This window comes from Malaclemys terrapin, chromosome 1 (genome assembly GCF_027887155.1).
Source record: "Malaclemys terrapin pileata isolate rMalTer1 chromosome 1, rMalTer1.hap1, whole genome shotgun sequence".
Taxonomy (NCBI): domain Eukaryota; kingdom Metazoa; phylum Chordata; order Testudines; family Emydidae; genus Malaclemys; species Malaclemys terrapin.
In genome coordinates this window covers 117,001,631-117,020,752 of record NC_071505.1, presented here as the reverse complement: position 1 = coordinate 117,020,752, position 19,122 = coordinate 117,001,631, and the positions used below count along the sequence as shown (strand labels likewise).

Genomic DNA, 19,122 nt, shown 5'->3' with positions numbered 1-19,122 from the left:
TAATAAGTTTAAAGGTAAAAGATAAATATATGTTTTCCAATATCTTCTATTATATCTGAAATTTTTTCAGTCTTCCAAGGAACACTGTTTTCTTGTGTTGTAGGGTGGAGAAATACCTATGCTGTTCACATACACAGAAAATACCTACAAATCATATTACCCAATAATATATATTTTACATACTATGATCCTATGTTATTGTATTACACAACCCATGCCAAGAACAGAGCAGGCTTTTAAGATACAAAAGTAATTGTTCCTATAATATAAAAGTCAGTTTCATCTTTGAAAACACAAAGTGTAATTCGCTTTGTAATAAGAAACAAATAGGAGGCCACAAGTCTAATTGTTTGTCAAGAAATGATACATTACAACCCCATTAGCCAGGTGAGTAAATTGCGAATGCCATCTGGAGTTAAGCTAGCCAGCAAGTTCGTTACAGGCCATCCTAAGAGGTCAGTGGGAACTGCAAGTGCTCAATGCTTCTGATGATCAAAAGCATTTTTTAAAAGTCCACCCACGATAGTAGCTTCCAAAAACCTAGTCTAGTCCCTTCTCACAATTTAGCCTATCACAAAACACAGGGTAAGTATAACACCAAACCCATTAATAGAGATATGTTTATTCATTTGCAGTTCAGTGTAATCAGTTGATAATAAAGAATGCATTTAAGAATTTTAATTGCAGATGATTAAAATTGGTCTAAAAATTGTCTTAAATCAGTACTTGAATATGAATTATACTCACAGCATTTCACAGTTAAAGGAAAACCCAAAGATTTGAATTAAACAGAAATGCCAGCTGAACTATGAAAAATCATCAATCAACGAATCCTTTGGAAGTAGTGTTTCTGCTACTCATTTCCATAAGCACGCTAATAAACAACATAAACACTGACTGGTTTGCCACTTCCTCAAACATATCAGGGCAGAAGTAAACCTGTTATACAACTAAGCAGTAAGTTTTAATGGATAAAGCACATCATTCATACATCTGGGAAATTTATCTCAGCCAACCATTTATTTTAACTAGTCTTATCTCATTCCTTACCAGGCAGAATTCCATGCTACAAAAGCCTCCACACATCTCCTGGCTCACTTTGGCATTGTTTTCATTCTATATCCATGAGAACAGTGCTGGCCCGAGCTGTACTGGGAACTTATCAGATTCTCACGTCTAAACACTTTTGCGCTCCAGGTCACAGCTGAGGTTAGTAGCAAGACAATCACTCTGGGTACCCAAGTGACTGAACACGACCAGCAAGAACTTTTATTTCCAGTGCAGGAATAGCCTCTACATTTGATTTATATGTTATATATCATAATAAACCCATGCACAAATGTGCTCACACACACACACAAATTCCTGGTAAATTATAAATAAAAAAGTAGGAGAATTCTAGCAAAATTTAAGAGTAATTTAAAGTCCAGGCTACATTTTAAAAGTGTAATTTATCGTGAAATTAGTTAGATCCCAAATAAAAATTTTAAATTAAGGAGTGATGAAAAATACATTAAGACAAAAAGTCAAGAAATGATTACAGAGGCTGACACAAAATTACAAGCCTGTGCAAGATATGTACCAGCGCCTGCAGACATGTTAGAAAACAACCTTAGCTGTCCAGAAAGTACGTCACACTATGTTTCTGCACTCAGAAACTGTGTTCTAAGAACTCAGCTAAGAATTCTATTGCTTCAAGCTACAATTTCAATAGTGGCTTTTGGAGGGCTGGAGTGGAGTGGGGAGATAATGAAGCATGGTCTCCAAGTTACCAATTTGAGTTTTTGAGATTAAAAAAAGGTATTGCACAAGAACTCAGGTAACTATGTGAGCAATTCAGCCAATACTAGCTTTGAATTATCATCTTTAATGAGAATAAAACCACCTATTCACATTCCACTATGTATTTATAAGCATGGGCACCTTCACCTGTCTGTGATTATAAAAAAAGCTACTCTTTTCAACACTGAAACACAGAGAAGATGGGTTTTACCTTGCAAGCAAACAAACCCTTCTGAAATCTGTTTCTTAATAGTGGTCAGTTTCCCATAATTGGACGCTATCGCTAGCTGCGGATTCATATGTGGAAAAGTGCCCTCTCTTCATAGATTCTAAGACTGGAAGGGACCTCGAGAGGTCATTGAGTCCAGTCCCCTTCCCTCATGGCAGGACCAAATACGGTCTAGACCATCCCTGATAGACATTTATCTAACTTACTCTTAAATATCTCCAGAGATGGAGATTCCACAACCTCCCTAGGCAATTTATTCCAGTGTTTAACCACCCTGACAGTTAGGAACTTTTTCCTAATGTCCAACCTAAACCTCCCTTGCTGCAGTTTAAGCCCAGTGCTTCTTGTTCTATCCTTAGAGGCTAAGATGAACAAGTTTTCTCCCTCCTCCTTCTAACACACGTTTAGATACCTGAAAACTGCTATCATGTCCCCTCTCAGGCTTCTCTTTTCCAAACTAAACAGACCCAATTCTTTCAGCCTTCCTTCATAGATCATGTTCTCTAGACCTTTAATCATTCTTGTTGCTCTTCTCTGGACCCTCTCCAATTTCTCCACATCTTTCTTGAAATGCAGTGCCCAGAACTGGACACAATACTCCAGCTGAGGCCTAACCAGCGCAGAGTAGAGCGGAAGAATGACTTCTCATGTCTTGCTCACAACACACCTGTTAATGCGTCCCAGAATCATGTTTGCTTTTCTTGCAACAGCATCACACTGTTGACTCATATTTAGCTTGTGGTCCACTATAACCCCTAGATTCCTTTCTGCCGTACTCCTTCCTAGACAGTCTCTTCCCAAGCTGTATATGTCAAACTGATTGTTCCTTCTTAAGTGGAGCACTTTGCATTTGTCTTTATGAAACTTCTTTATTAAATTTTCTTTTCTGCACTAGTGCTGCTGTTGCAGAAAAGAAAGATTACCCTACTACTTAATGGTAGGGTGTACCTGGCCCTTCGTGGACTTCTGCTGAAGGCCTTAAGGTCCTAATATACCTTGCCCCAGAAAGGAGTGGTGAAGGTGTGTCCTCCAGGCCTGCCACTTGAGCCACTGAAGACCTGGCTAACAAAGTCAGCAACCAACTGTATTGTATCATGGAATAGGTTTGAGTGTCAGCCATCCAAAAGCATTGTCTGTACATCAAATCCAAAACAAGCTGGCAAAGCTGGGTGTGCAATGAAAATCAAAATTAGATTTGGTTAGCATATGACCTAACAGGGTACCCTCCTCCCCCCCCCACACACACACACAAAAAGACTATTATTTCATTCAGTGCTTTTCTATGGTTGCAATATTTAATTTCAGCATAGTGCATAATAAAAGGTTGTGCAACCCTCCACTCCCAATCCACATAGCTGCACGATAAAGGCTACACATTCTTAAATGCATCATTTTAATTGAGATGTTAAGGAAATACATATACCTTTAGGTCACACAAGCGCTTATTTCTAAGGCACCTGCAACTGAAAGCTTGGGAGAACAAACCTAGAAGATCTGCTGTTTATTCGCATAATTAGAAGGGAAATATTGCTCAGATGCAGATTCCCAAGCAGTTCAGATTTTATAGCCAGGGCCAGCTCCAGACACCAGTTTAACAAGCAGGTGCTTGGAGCGGCCAAGGGAGAAGGGTGGCACCAGCAGCAATTCGGGGACGGCAGGTCCCTCACTCCCTCTAGGAGCGAAGGACCTGTCTCTGCTGATCGAGGCTTCACCCCTCCCCCCCCAATTGCTGCCGCCGGTCGCGATTGCGACTTTTTTTTTTTTTTGCTTGGGGCGGCAGAAATGCTGGAGCCGGCCCTGTTTATAGCTCTTTCAAAATACCTTCTTTCATTGCTGGTCAGACCCTCAAGTGTGGTTATGGCTCAAGCTACTCAAATGCTAGAATAGCATATTAAAAGAATGTCAGGATACTACTCAAACATTATTTCAGCAATTTTCAGTTTATAAAGCTGAGGGAATATTTCTCAGACTTATTCAACAAATATTGTGAACTTTTCAGAGAATATATTAGTCCAATCATTTCCCCACCACCACCACCCCAATTATCCCTTAAACTCAAAGGATGATCCTCCAAACAAGATTAGCTCCAATGGTTTAAAATAAATAAATAAATCAGGATATCCAAAGGAGTTTAACTCCTGGCCTTAGTACAACACGATCCTGTAAACTAGATACTGTAACAATTCTGATAATCAAATTAAAACCATGGGCATCAGTCTTTAAGTAAGGATGAAACAGATTATCAATTTAGTCTGATTAAGATTCTGCTGTTGAGACTTTGATGGTAACTCTACAATGGCTCAACATCATTTTCCTAGAATCAGTATATCTAGGATTGCTTTATTTTGTAGATCCGTTAGTAGGGCTAAGGTGAGTTCTAATTCTAACAGGATTCTATTGAACTGTTACTTTTTCATTTGCCATTAATGCTTCACTCAGCAATTGTCAGCAAATATCCTGTGTTTCTCTTGCACACAGACTTCCTATGGAGAGTTAAAGAGGCAACATACTGTGAGGATTTTATTGATGCATGAAACATTTTTCCTTTATTTTAAAATTCAATCCTAAACCTCAATTCTATCTATAAAACAAGACCAAACATGGGCAGCCAACAGAATATAGAGTGCAGGCAAATAAATTATTTTAATCTCAAACACTTTGTTGTAGAAGGGTGGGTGCATTAGATAGGGAGAGAACACATCAATAGCAAAGGTTATTTTTGACACACAGAGGTTTACATTTTCCCAGACGTTGCACAGGCAATGAGAGAAAACATTAGGCTTTGCTGCATTTGTGTAACTGATTCTTGTTGGCATCGTTTTTCCTAACAATTTTGAGTACTTGATTGAGTTGGGAATATCGAAAATGCCATAGTAGATTAGACCAGTGGTCCATTTAGCTCAGCGTTGTGTCTGTGTGAGTGACCAGTAGCAGATGCTTCAGAGACAAGAGTAAGAACCCTGTAGCAGGCAATAATAGAATAACTTGTCAACAGGGGAAGTTTCTTCCTATTATCAGTTAGCGGATTCCTTATCCCCTTAAACATGAGAGTTTGAAAAACAGAAAAGTATTCATTTAACCTATGTAATTTAAATTTGGATGGTCTCATTATCCATAATAAATGTCTAATCCTTTTTAAAAAAAAATCCTACTAAGCTCTTGCCCTCAATGATATAATGACAGAGTTCCACGGGTTCATTATGTGTTGTCTGAAAAGAATATCATTAGTTTAAAATTAGTTTAATTGAATTCCCCCTTATTCTTATATTCTTAAACACAATTCATATTTTGTATTCTTCTATAATCTATTTATTAATTTATTTAAACTACATGTACTTACAAGCTTTTCGGTCTCTCCTCACATGAAAGTTCTGCAACCCCTAATAAATTGTCATCCATCTCTGAACTCTCTTTATTACTAATACACCATTTTAGAGAAAGGGTGACCAAATATCAACCAGGCAAGAGAGCCTATTATTAGTGTAAATAATGGCTTTATAATATTTTCAGCATTATTTTCTATCCCATCATCTCTATAGCTATCCTTTTGATTGGCTCTTTAAATGAGATTGCACAACAAACATGTTTTTAACTGACACCTAGCCCTTTTTCCTGGGTGGTCACATTACACAGTTACTTTAAAACATACCAATGCATATGAGTAGTTTCAATCAGTCTTTTCACTATGTTTCCTTTCATTTTTCCTCATTCTTGAATTTGCCATCATGACACGCATTCAGTTAATTTTGTTAGGTCCTTCTGAAGTCTTCTGTAATGTTGACTTACCTATATTACCTTACCATAATTTTGTCTCAATGCACATTTTGCCACTTTACTGTCCACCTAGTTTTTCAAATAATTAACATATGAAATATCACTGATGCTAATACAGAACAACAGGGAATATCATCATTAATCTTTCACTATATTGAAAAATTGGCCTAGTCTTTGTTTTCCGACTCTTATCCAGTTTCTAATCCTTGACAGAACATTACCTTTTACCTAATGATTACTTAGTTACCTTGGTAGCTTCTTGGGAGGGCTGTGTCAAAGCTCTGTTAAGAAGGTCCAAACAAATTCTACCTTTAGTAGACATTTTCCTTTATCCACTATCTTGTTAACATGCTCAAAGAATTTTAATAGATTAGAGCGGCATGATTTTCCTATACAATAATTGTGCTGGTTTTCATAGATCCCACAGCCAGAAAGAACCATTGTGATTATCTAGGCTAATCTCCTGTATAACACAGGCCATAGAACCTCCCCAAAATAATTTCTAGAGCAGATCTTTTAGAAAAACATCCAATCTTGATTGAAAAACTGTCAGTAGGGGAGAATCCACTACGATTGTTCCAATGGTTAATTAAGTACCCTCACTGTTTAAAATTTACACTTTATTTCCACTATGACCTTGTCTAGCTTCAACTTCCAGCTGTTGGACTGTCATACCTTACACCTTTCTTTACTAGACCAAAGAGCTCATTACCAAATATTTGTTCCCTATTAGGTACTTATAAACTGTGATTAAGCTCACTCCTTAACCCCTGTGTTCAACTAAACAGATTGAGCTCCTTGAATGAATCACCATAAGGCATGTTTTCTAGTCCTTTAGATTTGTCCCTATCCTATCACATTCACCTAGATGTTTAACCATTCTTATATTTAATCATCAGGTGAAATATCAACAAAATTTGATTTGACACAGACAACTGAAAATAATTTTTAAAAAAGAGCAAAAAGTGTCTAAAACACATTAACTGGCTGATATATATACATATATATTTTCCTATATATAGATAATAAAGATGGAGATGCATTTATTTCTGATATAATTCCATCAGTGAAGTAGCAAGGGTGGATTTTGCCGATTATTTTGCCCATTTTTGAATTTATCATCTGATATACTTGTTTGCAAGTCATAGTGCAAATCAGAGTAGGATCTCTGATGCCCTCTAAGGACCCAATCTTTTCTTTACCTCACATGAAGAGCGTCACTGATTTCAGATGGGACTACTCACATTAATAGGTGTTTGCAAGACAGAGGGCTAGACAGAGAGCGTTTTTGGAATAACACTGAGTGGGAGTTACAAATACACATGTAGGAAAGCAAGAGAGAACTGTTAAACTGTAAGGCTCACCATCCAGTTTTTGAACAATAAATCACAGTTCTCCCCCAGACTCCTCCAGTCCAAACATATTCAAATAAAACTCAACATAGAAAACAGCTAATGTTCTCCAGAAGCAAAGGTTAAAAATCGAAAAAACACTGACTTTTTTTTGCTATTACTCAAACAAATCACTACTCTGATGCAGAAAAGTCCACATAGCATAGCAACTCCAGAGGCAACAGGTTATCTAATATACTGTATCAATAGCAGAACTGTCCAGAACAAAAATGCGTACTATACCAGCATACTTCAAATATGCTTATTTCTGAATGATATACTGAGTAAAATATAACCGGTTCAGGTGTTGGTTTAATAATCTAGTCTCTTATTCTCTAGGCAATAACTTTCTGAAGTCCACTCTGATGAGAGGAAAAAAGTTTTTACTTTATTTACTATTTGAATCCCATTCAACAACTAACATTACTTAGAACATCTAATTGAATAAAATAGGCTCTAACATACATTGGGGGAAAATACTAAACGTAAGATTTTTAGGAATCAGATGAATATTTTAATTTGATATGCATCCGAAGAAGTGGGCTGTAGTCCATGAAAGCTTATGCTCTAATAAATTTGTTAGTCTCTAAGGTGCCACAAGTACTCCTGTTCATTTTAATTTCAGTGGGTCTTTTATTTTTTTAAACCACTTAGGATGCAGTCAACTTATGCCCATTTCAAACCCTGTGGTTAGTGGCCATTACAGCTCTGCCTCTCCTACAGTTTCAAAGCGTTGGGTTTTTTTAAATAAGATCAATATATTCCTTATTTTTACAAAATACAGATTGTGTGTCAGCTTCCTGAAAAAAAACTATTCAGAGAATGAGCACAGTAACATCAGAATAAGACAGAGTCTCACAAATGTCACAATTAACATCCAAAACATCATGTGTCACTGTTTGTTTTTCAGGCTTCTCAAAACATATTTTATACACAGGGTCACTGTTTTGGTTGTTTGTTTAATTAAAATGACAACCCAGCATACACAGGATTTCTTTCAGCTCCACAGCTTTGCATTTTCACACTCAGTTCAGAAAAAGCAGAAAGTCATTGCTGTATTTTACTCCCCCACCAACAGAAAAAAAAAATCTGTATTTAACAGTTTGTTAACAACAGCTTTTTAATTTCTGAGAGTTAAAAATGCAACCTAAGTAAAGGCAGTTTACTTACATGAAGTCATGCTTAACAGAATTACATCTGGAATCCACCGATGATTTTTCAGGAGTCTGATATATATTAAGCAACCATATTTCAGCAAGTCACCAGAGGACATTATCTAAGCATTAACTTATTTGCCTAAATATATATGGATTTTTTTTAATTTAAAATCTATATCCTATCTAGTACCTTAATTTGGATCTCTTCCATTCTTAGGGAGATGGTATGAATATTACAGATTTAAGCTTCTATACCACACTGATAGCTGCAGATTAAAATTAATGTTATTCCTGTTTTAAAGGCAGTATACTAGAGAGCGTAAAAAAATCCACTTGTCTCCAACTCATGAAAAGCTCAAGCCAATTTCTGTAGAAGCTAAGATATTTAAAAAAAAAACAAAAAAACACAACAACACCACCCACTAGATCTTACAGCTGAAAAGATAACTTTCCAAATGTGAACTGATGCAGTGCTGTCTTTTCGAGTCTGCAGCCAGCCCTAATGCCTGACACTGCTCATATCTTTCCCAAGCAGCAGAGTAAAACTGGCAAAACAAATTGGCTTGTCTAAACTACCGTGCAGGTAGTTCTCTTTGATACGCAACTTCAGCGACATGAATAGTGTAGGTGAAGTCGACGTACTTAGATCTACTTACCACAGTGTCTTCACTGCAGTAATTCAACAGCTGATGCTCTCCTGTCAACTCCACTTGCGATAAATCGACCGCTGAGTGCTCTCCCGTCGACTCCAGTACTCCTTCAGAACGAGGAGCGCATCCATACTAGACGCAATAACTCGACCCACGCTGGATCGATCACTGCCTGCCGATCCAGCGGGTACTGTAGACAAGCCCGCAGGTCATTTCCACAGAACTATTCAAAAACCCCAAGAGCACTGGTGAAAGTCACAAGATACATCTCAATTTCACTCTGCTGCTGTCTGGGAAAGCTAGGTGAGGCACTGAAACTACTCATGGGAAAAAGAGGATTTGAAAAAAAAGTCATGGGGAAGGGTATGGTAGTGGAGACAAATCCTCAATTCCTCTCTCAAGAGCTGAGAGTTGCAATAGTGAAGACACTATCTCCCACCATTCCAGCACCCAGATGAAAGTCCTCTCTCCTCCCTAAAGCAATCAGGAGACTACTGGGCAGAAGAGGAGCAAAGAGAAATGAAAGATCCTTCTCCTTTACAGCAACCATAGAAGATAGTGTGGTGGAAGAGACACTTCAAACTCATCAGTCATCTAGTAGGCAGAAGCTGACATAAAAGATGGAACCTTGGAGCAGGGTCAGCACTCTGACAGAAAGTCCAGTATTACCTCATTTCCTAGCAACCTGATGTAGATTTCTTACCAGGCACCCTTCAACCTTGTGAGTCCCCTATCTGTATGTGCATTAGCCAGCGGTTAAGAAGCCTGTTTTTCAAACTAGAAGATATTTCAAGCCCTGTGATGTTGTCTTTGGTTCAGCGACTGATAGCTACAGGGCATTCCTGAAATTAATATAATAAATACAGCAAACTGAACTGCTTTGAGCTACTTCTTCAACTGGCAAAACTTACTTGTATGCTTGTAATAACTTCATATTACATGCATACACCAAAAAAAGCGGGGGGGGGGGGAAATCTATGCATGGAATACAACTTGGCCCACCTATGCATATGCAGTATAGTAATATTGTCTTTAACATCTTAGGGCCATTTCTTGCCTCTGGATGCCTACATGCAATTACACATTCAAATCAAAACAGACGACCATCCTGGCCTGTACAGGCTCCAAGACAGTTATCTCCGAAATGTACTCCAGCATGTAGGGTTTCACACCAGAAACACCAGAGCACAGCAAAAAGGCTACCAGATCTGCTGGGCCTCTTCTGTCACCAGCTTTAACAAGAAGGGTAAAGATGGCTTGACAAGGTGTAAAGAAGATTTGGCCATCAAGAGTAGTGTCACCTATGTGCAGCTACCCAAAACACCATGCACATTTACATCAGTGAAGAAAATATACATGCATTCATTATGTTTTTCACTCATTCGCAATCTCGCTCACCAGGTTTCTCCCCCCCCCCCCCCAAAAAAAAAAAAACTGGACTCCTGATCCCTCAAGGAACCAAGCATCCTCAACTGCTTCTCATGAAAGCTGAAGGTATTCGGTACTGTGATGTTTCGGGGATCATTCAGACCAGTAAGGAGTTCCATAACCTTGGGGTGCCTTAATGCTATGCTGCTGATTGTCACAGGTACCTCACAGAATCAGGCCACCATCAAGTCACTCCCTTCTCACTGACGACTACACACATGCCAAGTGGAAATCCAAACTATCTGTTCAGCTCAAAAAAAAAAAAAAGCACTAAGTAAAATGTGAACAATTTCCCAGAGAGTTGCTAAATGGATCTCCATTGTTTATTATTTTTAAAGTTCATTTTGGGGCTGAGAAAAAGATAAGATGTTTCTACCAGAGATAATTTAGGGACACAGAGGATGCGTTCAGCTACTGACACCAGGCGTTTAAAGTAAAAACACTTAATGATAACTAGGCTAACACCAATTAACTCAAATATACCTAACAATTCCAAACACTTTACTTTGATAGTGCAAGGCCAAATAGATGAAAATGTCCTGAATTTATATTTCAGTGGCAAAAAGTCAGTTTATCACCGTTAAGACTTAATTACTTACCACATCATCATGACCACCACTATAGCTCTTTGGGGTAAAAAAACAAAAACAATAACAAGCAAATCTCCACTCCTCCACCCTCCGCTGTTCATAAGCTTTAGAACAGTGGCTCTCAAACTTTTTTACTAGTGACCCCTTTCACATGGCAAGTCTCTGAGTGTGACCCCCATATAAATTAAAAACACTTTTTTATATATTTAACACCATTATAAATGCTGGAGGCAAAGCGGGGTTTGGGGTGGAGGTTGACAGCTTGCGACCTCCCATGTAATAACCTTGCGTCCCCCTGAGGGGTCCCAACCCCCAGGTTGAGAACCCCTGCTTTAGAAGAATCTCACATTACTACACAAAATTAGATACTGAAATAGTATTACTTTGGTCAAATGAAAGCTTAATAAGATTGATATTTTACATTGCTGAGCATATAAGAGATAATGGGCAATAGGTCTGTAAGAAGTTCACAAGATCTTTGCTTCTTACATTATCTGCTACACAAGTCAAGCAGGATTTTCAGCCCATTAAAACAATACTGTGGGTCTATTTCCTGATGTGAGCTTTTCACATCTCTAAAACACCATACAAAAAAGCTCTCTTTGACTTGCAACATTCTATTCAAGGTTGGGGTTGTTTTTGTTTTGTTTTTTACTCTGTTCTGGGGTTTTTGAGAAGTTGTTTTTAAAGTATTTTATTTTAAACATGTTATATTTAAAAGCTGTCCTAAAAAGAAACATTTACCTACGGCTTCTTTAAAGTTACCAAGAGCCGATTTTCCTTACAAAGACAAACTTTGTTTTGCTGTCAGCCAAAAGGGATTTTCTCCGAGAGCCTCACAGTATTTCTTGTTACTGTCTTTGTTATCTTAAAAGGGTGGCGGTAGGAAAAGGGAGTGTGAAGAGAAATTAAACACACACTCAATGTGACAATTTGCTTCTAAAAACAAACTTGGAGATAATCATCCATTTTTGATTAAGCAATGGCATAAGCAATCCATGATCCCTCTATTGATTAATATTAAAGTAGAAAAGTGGCAAAATCCCTGAAAATAGTAAACTACATAGTTGTCAGTTGACTCCACTGTACAGTCTATTGTGGGGAAAACTGGAACTTCAAGACATAACTAAACCTGTGCTCCTAAGTGAAAACATTAAGACAAATAGAGAAAGTAATCTGTTTGCTATAGTGGATTTAATAATACTGTATATGATAAAGATGATTTGTGAGCTATTCATAAGCAAAAGAAGGTAACTATAATAGGGCTTAGTAGACCATATCAAAGTGATTACATTTAAACATGTCTGCTAGAAAGTTGCATTTATTTGAAGTGCCACAGCAAGTGGATATTCTAGACATTACACATGATTAGTGCAAAAAACCTCTCTGGAAATGTTTATTGTCAAATAAAGTAAACATCTAAGAGAGAAAAATAAAGTTATTGTATTTTACAAATGGTTCTTACACCCAAATTACTCTCACATAATTCATAATAAAACAGAGTCAAAACTGAGTTAGTTTTCTATTTTTTACTGTTGGAGACTGTGGTAAATATTTATTTAACATTTTTGTTTAGATAAAATAAATAAAGTACATTTGTTGTAAAATATGCCTCAACGATATAGGCTGTCAGGCATTTTTCTAGCAAATGTTGTAAACAGCCACAAAGAGATGTAATCAAACCATTTCCAGAAACAAACTAGACACCCACACCATATGGTTAGATGCCATCACTTAGAAAATACTTAACTGCTTATCCAGCAAGGGACCTGAAAGAAAGCCTTTGGTATAACAGTATAAGCTTTAGCTGGCCAAGTTAGTTCACCAAGTCATTTTTAATACTAATGGAAAAGAAGATATAACACCATTTGCCACTTATTTCCACCTAGGTTTCCCTTTTCACCACTGGGCAAGTGTCATACGGACTCCAAATATGCTCAATTACACTCAGTCCATCGAAAAAGTCTTCTGCTGTGTAAGGTTAAGTCTCAAAAACTCAGAAAACAATTTCAAGTGCAAAATTAAGTTTTAATGGTGTCTATCTGGAATCCCTTATTGTTTATGCTATAAATATGTTTCTGTTCATCTCCTTAGATATATTTTTTTTCTTTTCAGAGCTTATGGAGAAAAACTTTTCTAGACAAAAATACACATCAATTCCAATTCAAACACCAGTTTTTACAAAAAAAAGGTTAAACTAAATAAAAAAAATATCAAAGGACAGAAGAAATGGGGTATAAAACTTCTTGATCACTTCAATGTAGTAGTAGCAAAGATGGGAAAAGCTAAGATGACAACTTAACTACTGCAGGCCCCTTCTTAAAAAGCACACTCAATACATTAGGCAAGAAGCTTTTCCCTATACGGAACAGAACTAAAAATATGCTTATTTCAGAAAGATGAACTCCTTTTAAAGGACCAGTGAAAGTTTAATACGATTAATGCCCTCTTTCAACAAACCAAAAAAAGTTCAGAAATCCCTGTTTATAATTGATGCTAGATGCTTCTCCAGCCTGGGCTAACCTAGGCTTTAAATAACACACACACCACCGCAGTATTTAGAGCCAGCCCAGCAACAGCCAGCTATACTGTTGGCCAAATTTAAAAAAAAAAAAAAATCTTCAGCGTAAAAACCTCAAGATTTGACATTAATATAGTGAAACTTTGAAACAAGCCTTGCCTTGCTCTAAAGACTCCTCTGATTCTATCCCCCTTCTACTGAACAGAGATAAATAAAGCCGACCAGAGTGCTGAAAACTAAAATAAAGTGTTACTAAGGCAGATTAAAGTGATATTTCGAGCACAAAAATAAGGGGGAAGAAAATTGGAATTTGGGTAGGGGCTACCGAACTCTTCAAAATTCACGTACAGTTCCCACTTCCCTAATTTGTGGGAAACATTCAGCCGCCCTGATATACATCCAAAGGAGCGAGCAAAAAGTTTGTAGCAACTCGCAACGCTTCACTCCGTCTTACGACTCCTTTTTCTAGTATCTGCTCAACCAACCAACCAACCAATAAATAAAAATCCCCCGCAAGTTTGCTGTACCCTGACTGCTTGGTTTTCCTTCTTCCTCAGCCCCCGGACTCCTGGATTTTCCCTGGGATTGTGAAGATCTGTCGCGCTCCTTACCTGCTCCCTAGGTATGCAGGGCAGGGAGGTCCTCCGATGAGACTTGTTGCTGCAGCTGGACATCTCGGGAGAGATCATGGAGCTGGACCTCCTCCTCCTCTTAAACACCGGGACCTCTTCCTTGGCCAGCTGGGCACCAGAGACCTCTCTATGCTGCGCCGCCCCGGAATGGGGCAAGAGCTGATCCGCGTACCTGGCCAGCAGGATGCCCAGTAGCCCGAACAAGTAAGCCAGGTAGGGTCTCCAGGCTACCTTGATCCTCTCTAAGGAGACGAGGGACGTGGTCCTGACCGCACTAGTCAAGGCGATCATGAGGACGCCCTGCCTCAGCTTCAGCACCAGCCATGTCACAGTGGCCAGGCAGCTCAGCACCACCCCCGTGGCGGTGAAAGAAAGCAAGTGATCCTCCCCTACCGCAAACCCAATCTGGACAATCGCTTCCCCCCCGCAGCAGGCGGCCAGGAGCAAGGCGGCTGTGTGCAGGCGGACCCCGGAGCGCAGCAAGTACAAGCCCATCCAGAAGAAGACACACATGAGGCTGAAGAGCAAAGCGATGGGATGCAGCCAAGGAGTCAGCTGGAAGCTGCTGCTGCTACTGGGGAGCCCTGCTGGGGGCAACGGCAAACCACCCGCTTCTCCTCCTCCAGCTGTTGCAGCTGCTGCTTCCTCCTCCGCCGCCACTACCTCCTTCTCCTCCAGATTGCAGCCGATCTCCCCCCGGACCAGCCTGACCACCAGAGCCAGCAAGAAGGACAGGGATCCGGCACAGAGAGCCGAGGAAAGTTTCCGGGAGCTCCAGATTTTCTGCAGCACCAGGTCTCCCCAGCAGAGCTGGCAGGTTGAGTCTTCCTTTTGCCCCTGCTGAGTGCCCGGCTGCTGCTGTTTCCCATCCGAATAACAATACCCATTGCAATCGGATCCTATACCTGCTGCTGGGCTTTTCTCCTCGCCAATGCTCCGGTTAGACTTGCCCCTGACACTGGCAGAGTCGCTGGTCAGAGCCATAGTTTCTCTCTTCCCCCCCCACACACACAACGAGGCAACCCCCTCCCCTCCCCAGCAAAGAGAGAGAGAAATCCTCTCAAGTTCCTCCAGAGGTTGCAAAAATTAATATCACTGGGTGCAAACGGAGAAGCGCAGGAGGGGCAAGGCTAGGAAGAGTCTGCAAAGTTAAAGCCTCTCATTTTGTAGGGAGATCAGCCTCCCTCTCCTGTCCCCTGTTCAAAGAGCCTGTCGCCCTGGTTATAGGCTCTCCCTCCGAGATCGCTGCAGGTTTAAAAAAAAAAATCCACGGGGTTGTCGGACGGGATGGAAGAACAGAAAGAAGCCGCAGGACAAAGTCAGCAGCGCTGGTTCATTTCTAGGCCATCATTGCTCCCCCGCACTCCTGCTGCTCGGGAAGGAGGTGCGGGGGGCGGGGGGGAGCGGGATGGAGCTGCGTGCGGGCAGCTGCAGCAGGGACTTTCTGCCCGCTTTCGTCTTCTTCCTGCTGCTCTCTCGCGCGCTCACTCTTCCCTTCTCCTCCGGCGATCCTTCCCGGCGCTGCCAGAAGCCGTGGCTCGCCATTCCCCATGGCTGGGGGGAGGAAGAGTCCTGTTCATTGCAGATCTTGGGGAGGGAAGGGTGTGTGTGGGGGGGGGGGGGGGAGAGACAAAAATAAAAGGCAAGCGGGGGGGGGGGGGAGGGGGAGGTGAAGAAGTTGCTAAGTCCTGCCGGGAAGAGACGCAGATCCGCAGGAGGGAGGCTGCTCGGAACAGCTTTGCCCCTGTTTAAAGGCTCTTGGGGCGCTCTGCGATTTTTGCCACCCAACTTCAAATGAGGCGAGTCCCCCCCCCCCCTTAAAGAAGCGAGGATGGGAAGGACGAGGGGAGATAAACAAGCAGGAGGCGGCTGCCGGTGTTTGCAGTTCAGCTTGAACAACTGCCCGGGAAACGCTGCCCCGCTCCCTCTGCTCCCCCTCCTCCCGGAGGAGGCGCTGCTGTGGGCAGCTCCCCAGCCCAGGGCCACGCAGCGAGCGGAGCACGCACACAGCAGCTGCCGCGCGGAGCGAGCCCCTTGCTCCTCAGCCCCGGGGACGCGGGGTCAGATGAGCCGCGCGGGCTGCTACCTCCTCACTGCTGTGCCGGGGCGGGAGCGCATGGCACCAACCCGCCGGGCGGCTTTGCAGAAGCTGAGGCGCTGGAGGTGCCAACCAGCAGAGAATTGGCTGCCACCGGCTGTTAGCAATAAAGCCATAAATCTGAGTGACAGGGAGGGGGCAATTACACGGCAGTAAAAAAGTCACCATCGTTTAGCGAGATTAATTTTTACTTCAGTGTGTAGAGACAAGCCCAGCCTGGCCCACCAGAGCTCACTGCCTTGGGGAAGTTCAGCCCCAAAAGCCAGGTTGTGCCACTCCCATCCCGCTTTATCTGGGCCAACCCAAAACATCAGCTCCAGTCAGGCTTTGAGAGGCTGGTCCCATCTTTGTCTTACTGCAATGCAGTTTGCTCCACCGAGGGTCCAATGGCCTAAATCCTCTTTTTCTAAACTAACTGCACCTTCAATTAAACCAGGGGAACCCTGCCAATAGACTCTGCCCCTCTGAGAGAGCATTTGCTACAATTCTTAGGGGGCTGAAACAATTAGGCCCAGATTCTGCAAAGACTTAATTGGGAGCATATTTAATAGGCCTGATGAGTAAAGTTACACACAGGTTTAAATCTTTGCAAAATCAGGGCCTAAGCTCTCAAAGCCACAGGACCAGGTAAATTGCATATAGTAATAATATATTTAGCACACTGCACACAATAATACAAACCCCAGAGAAACATTCAGCAGGGAAACATTTAGAGCCAGGAAATGAACAGATTAAAGAAAAGAATTTCCCTACTCCTCCCCCAGCAAATAAATCAGTGATTTAAGACATAAAACAGATTCACAGTGGTGTATTTATTTGAGGATATATCTGGGTTTTTAATACCATGCCTATCACCATAATGTCTGAGTTTAATGGGTTGAAAGGGTAGCTCCAGTGTAATGTGTTTTCTATGACCAGAAACATGGCATATGAACTGAGGTTGGTTTTAAATAATAGTTTTCCAGGCTAGATAATATGTAATCTGTATTTGTCGTTTTTGTGTTTGACGTTTGGTCAGAAAGAAACCTGAATATTGTCAGTAAAGTTTGGTTTTGAGGGTTGGATTGGTTACAAGGAATCTCATAGGGGTTTTGTTGTTTTTGTTTGTTTATTTTACGGTTAGGAGTCCGAATGCTGAATAGCTGACAAGGTTTGCAATTTATTGTTGACAAGGGCTGTTGGGGGAGCAGGGAGTCTTACATCTATGTAGAGCCCCACTGAAAATATCACTGGGCTCCCCACCAGACATGAAGGTCCACACATAGGGTTTGATTGCAGGACCAGGGTCTATAGAACAAATAGGGCCTATATGCCTTTCACCTCTACTCGTTTAAAAGAGATAGGCCTCTTAATGATTTGTTAGTTAAAAAAAATTCAAAATCATTGAGTCAAAATGCATAGAGTCTTCACACAGTTCAATCACATATAACTAGTATTTCAATGATAGACAACAGCACACACAGCTCAGACCCATTACACCTTTGATCTTATCCTCCACACTGAGCATCATTCATTTTAAACCCCACTTTACCTCAGCTTTGTTACTTTAGAGATAATTTATTTGCTACAGTTTTTTTTAATAATTTTCAAACTTCCCTACTACTAATTTTTGTTTTTTTCCCTATTTAAACATCTGTCACATACATTGGGGAAAGCATATGTCCTTAATACTACCTTCCCTTGATACAGAGATAATTCAGGTTATTTGAAAAGTAATGGCACTCTCTAGTTGGACAAACTCAGGTTTAATGTTTAAGGGAATTGCAGTGGAATCCACAAAGGGCCTTAAGTGTTGCAATGCTGAGCATTGTGGTGCCTAACATTTAGATGCCTAGAAAATCACAGGAATAACACTGTGATCCACCAAGCTAAATTAAGTACCTTAAGAACCCCTATACAATGAATGGGGAGAGATAGACACCTAAGATTGCGATCCACCAATGCCAGTAGGCTAGGCAAGGAGCTGCCAAAGTCAACCAATAGGAGATGGTAAGCCCTGCCCCTCTCTGAAAGTTAGATACCTCAATCCAGGCTGCAGGGAGGTGCCTGGCTCTCCTTGCTGTCCATGAACTGGGGGAAGATGGGTGCTTGGCTTCCTAAATTGCATGCAAGGGCCGAAGCAAAACAGTCCCAGGTGGAACGAGGGAGCCCTCCCTTTAGCCTAGTGTGCTCACCCAAGCTGTGGGAGACCCTCATTCTCCTGAGGGGGAAGACAGGGATTTGAATCAGGCTCTGCTCTCTCTCAGGTTAGTGCCCTAACCCCTAGGCTACAGCATCATTCTATTTCTTGGGGTGGCCCAATTAATATTTAAGTATTCTGTTGTTTAATTAAAGTCGATCAACTTCAAGAGAGCTTGAGGGAGACCATATCAGAATATTATGTAGTTTAGTGGTTAGATTACATTCCTGAGATCCCACTTCAATTCCCTTCCCCTCCAGAGGAGGCAGGATTTGAGCTGGGGGTGTGTGTCTCTCCCACATCCTGGATGAATAGTCTGTCCCCTAGCCTAAAGATTATAAGGGAGGTCCCTTTCCCACCCACTCCCTGCTGTTTTGTGTGAACCTCCCTGAGGAGCCCAAAATCCGGTAGGTGGCCTCTGAGCACAGTCCCCAGATTATCACCCCCCCCATGCAATTTAGACGGCCAAACCCCTATCTTTCCCATTTTGTGAATTGCTCTGGGTCTTAAGCCAGACATCCGGATGCCTATCACAACGCTGTAGTGCAGGTGCTCAGGCAGGAGATAGCCACCCATGCACCTAGAATGAAGCTGCAGTGTGTGCACCCTCAGAGGAAAAAAATTAGGCGCATAGTGGGTTTAGATGCCTATAGAGTTAGACAGCAGCCGAGTGGGAGTTTTATAGATTGCA

The 19,122-nt window shown here is 41.2% G+C and overlaps 1 protein-coding gene across 1 annotated transcript in view; it reads right to left on the bottom strand.

The window, feature by feature from the left end:
* Window positions 1-15,759, bottom strand: part of PDE3A (phosphodiesterase 3A) — a 377,696-nt gene extending 361,937 nt beyond the window's left edge. The window contains exon 1 of the mRNA XM_054036366.1: window positions 14,134-15,759. Coding sequence (XP_053892341.1) covers window positions 14,134-15,138 — 1,005 coding nt within the window. The 5' untranslated portion in view covers window positions 15,139-15,759. The remainder of the gene's footprint in view (window positions 1-14,133) is intronic.
* Window positions 15,760-19,122: the final 3,363 nt, after the last annotated feature.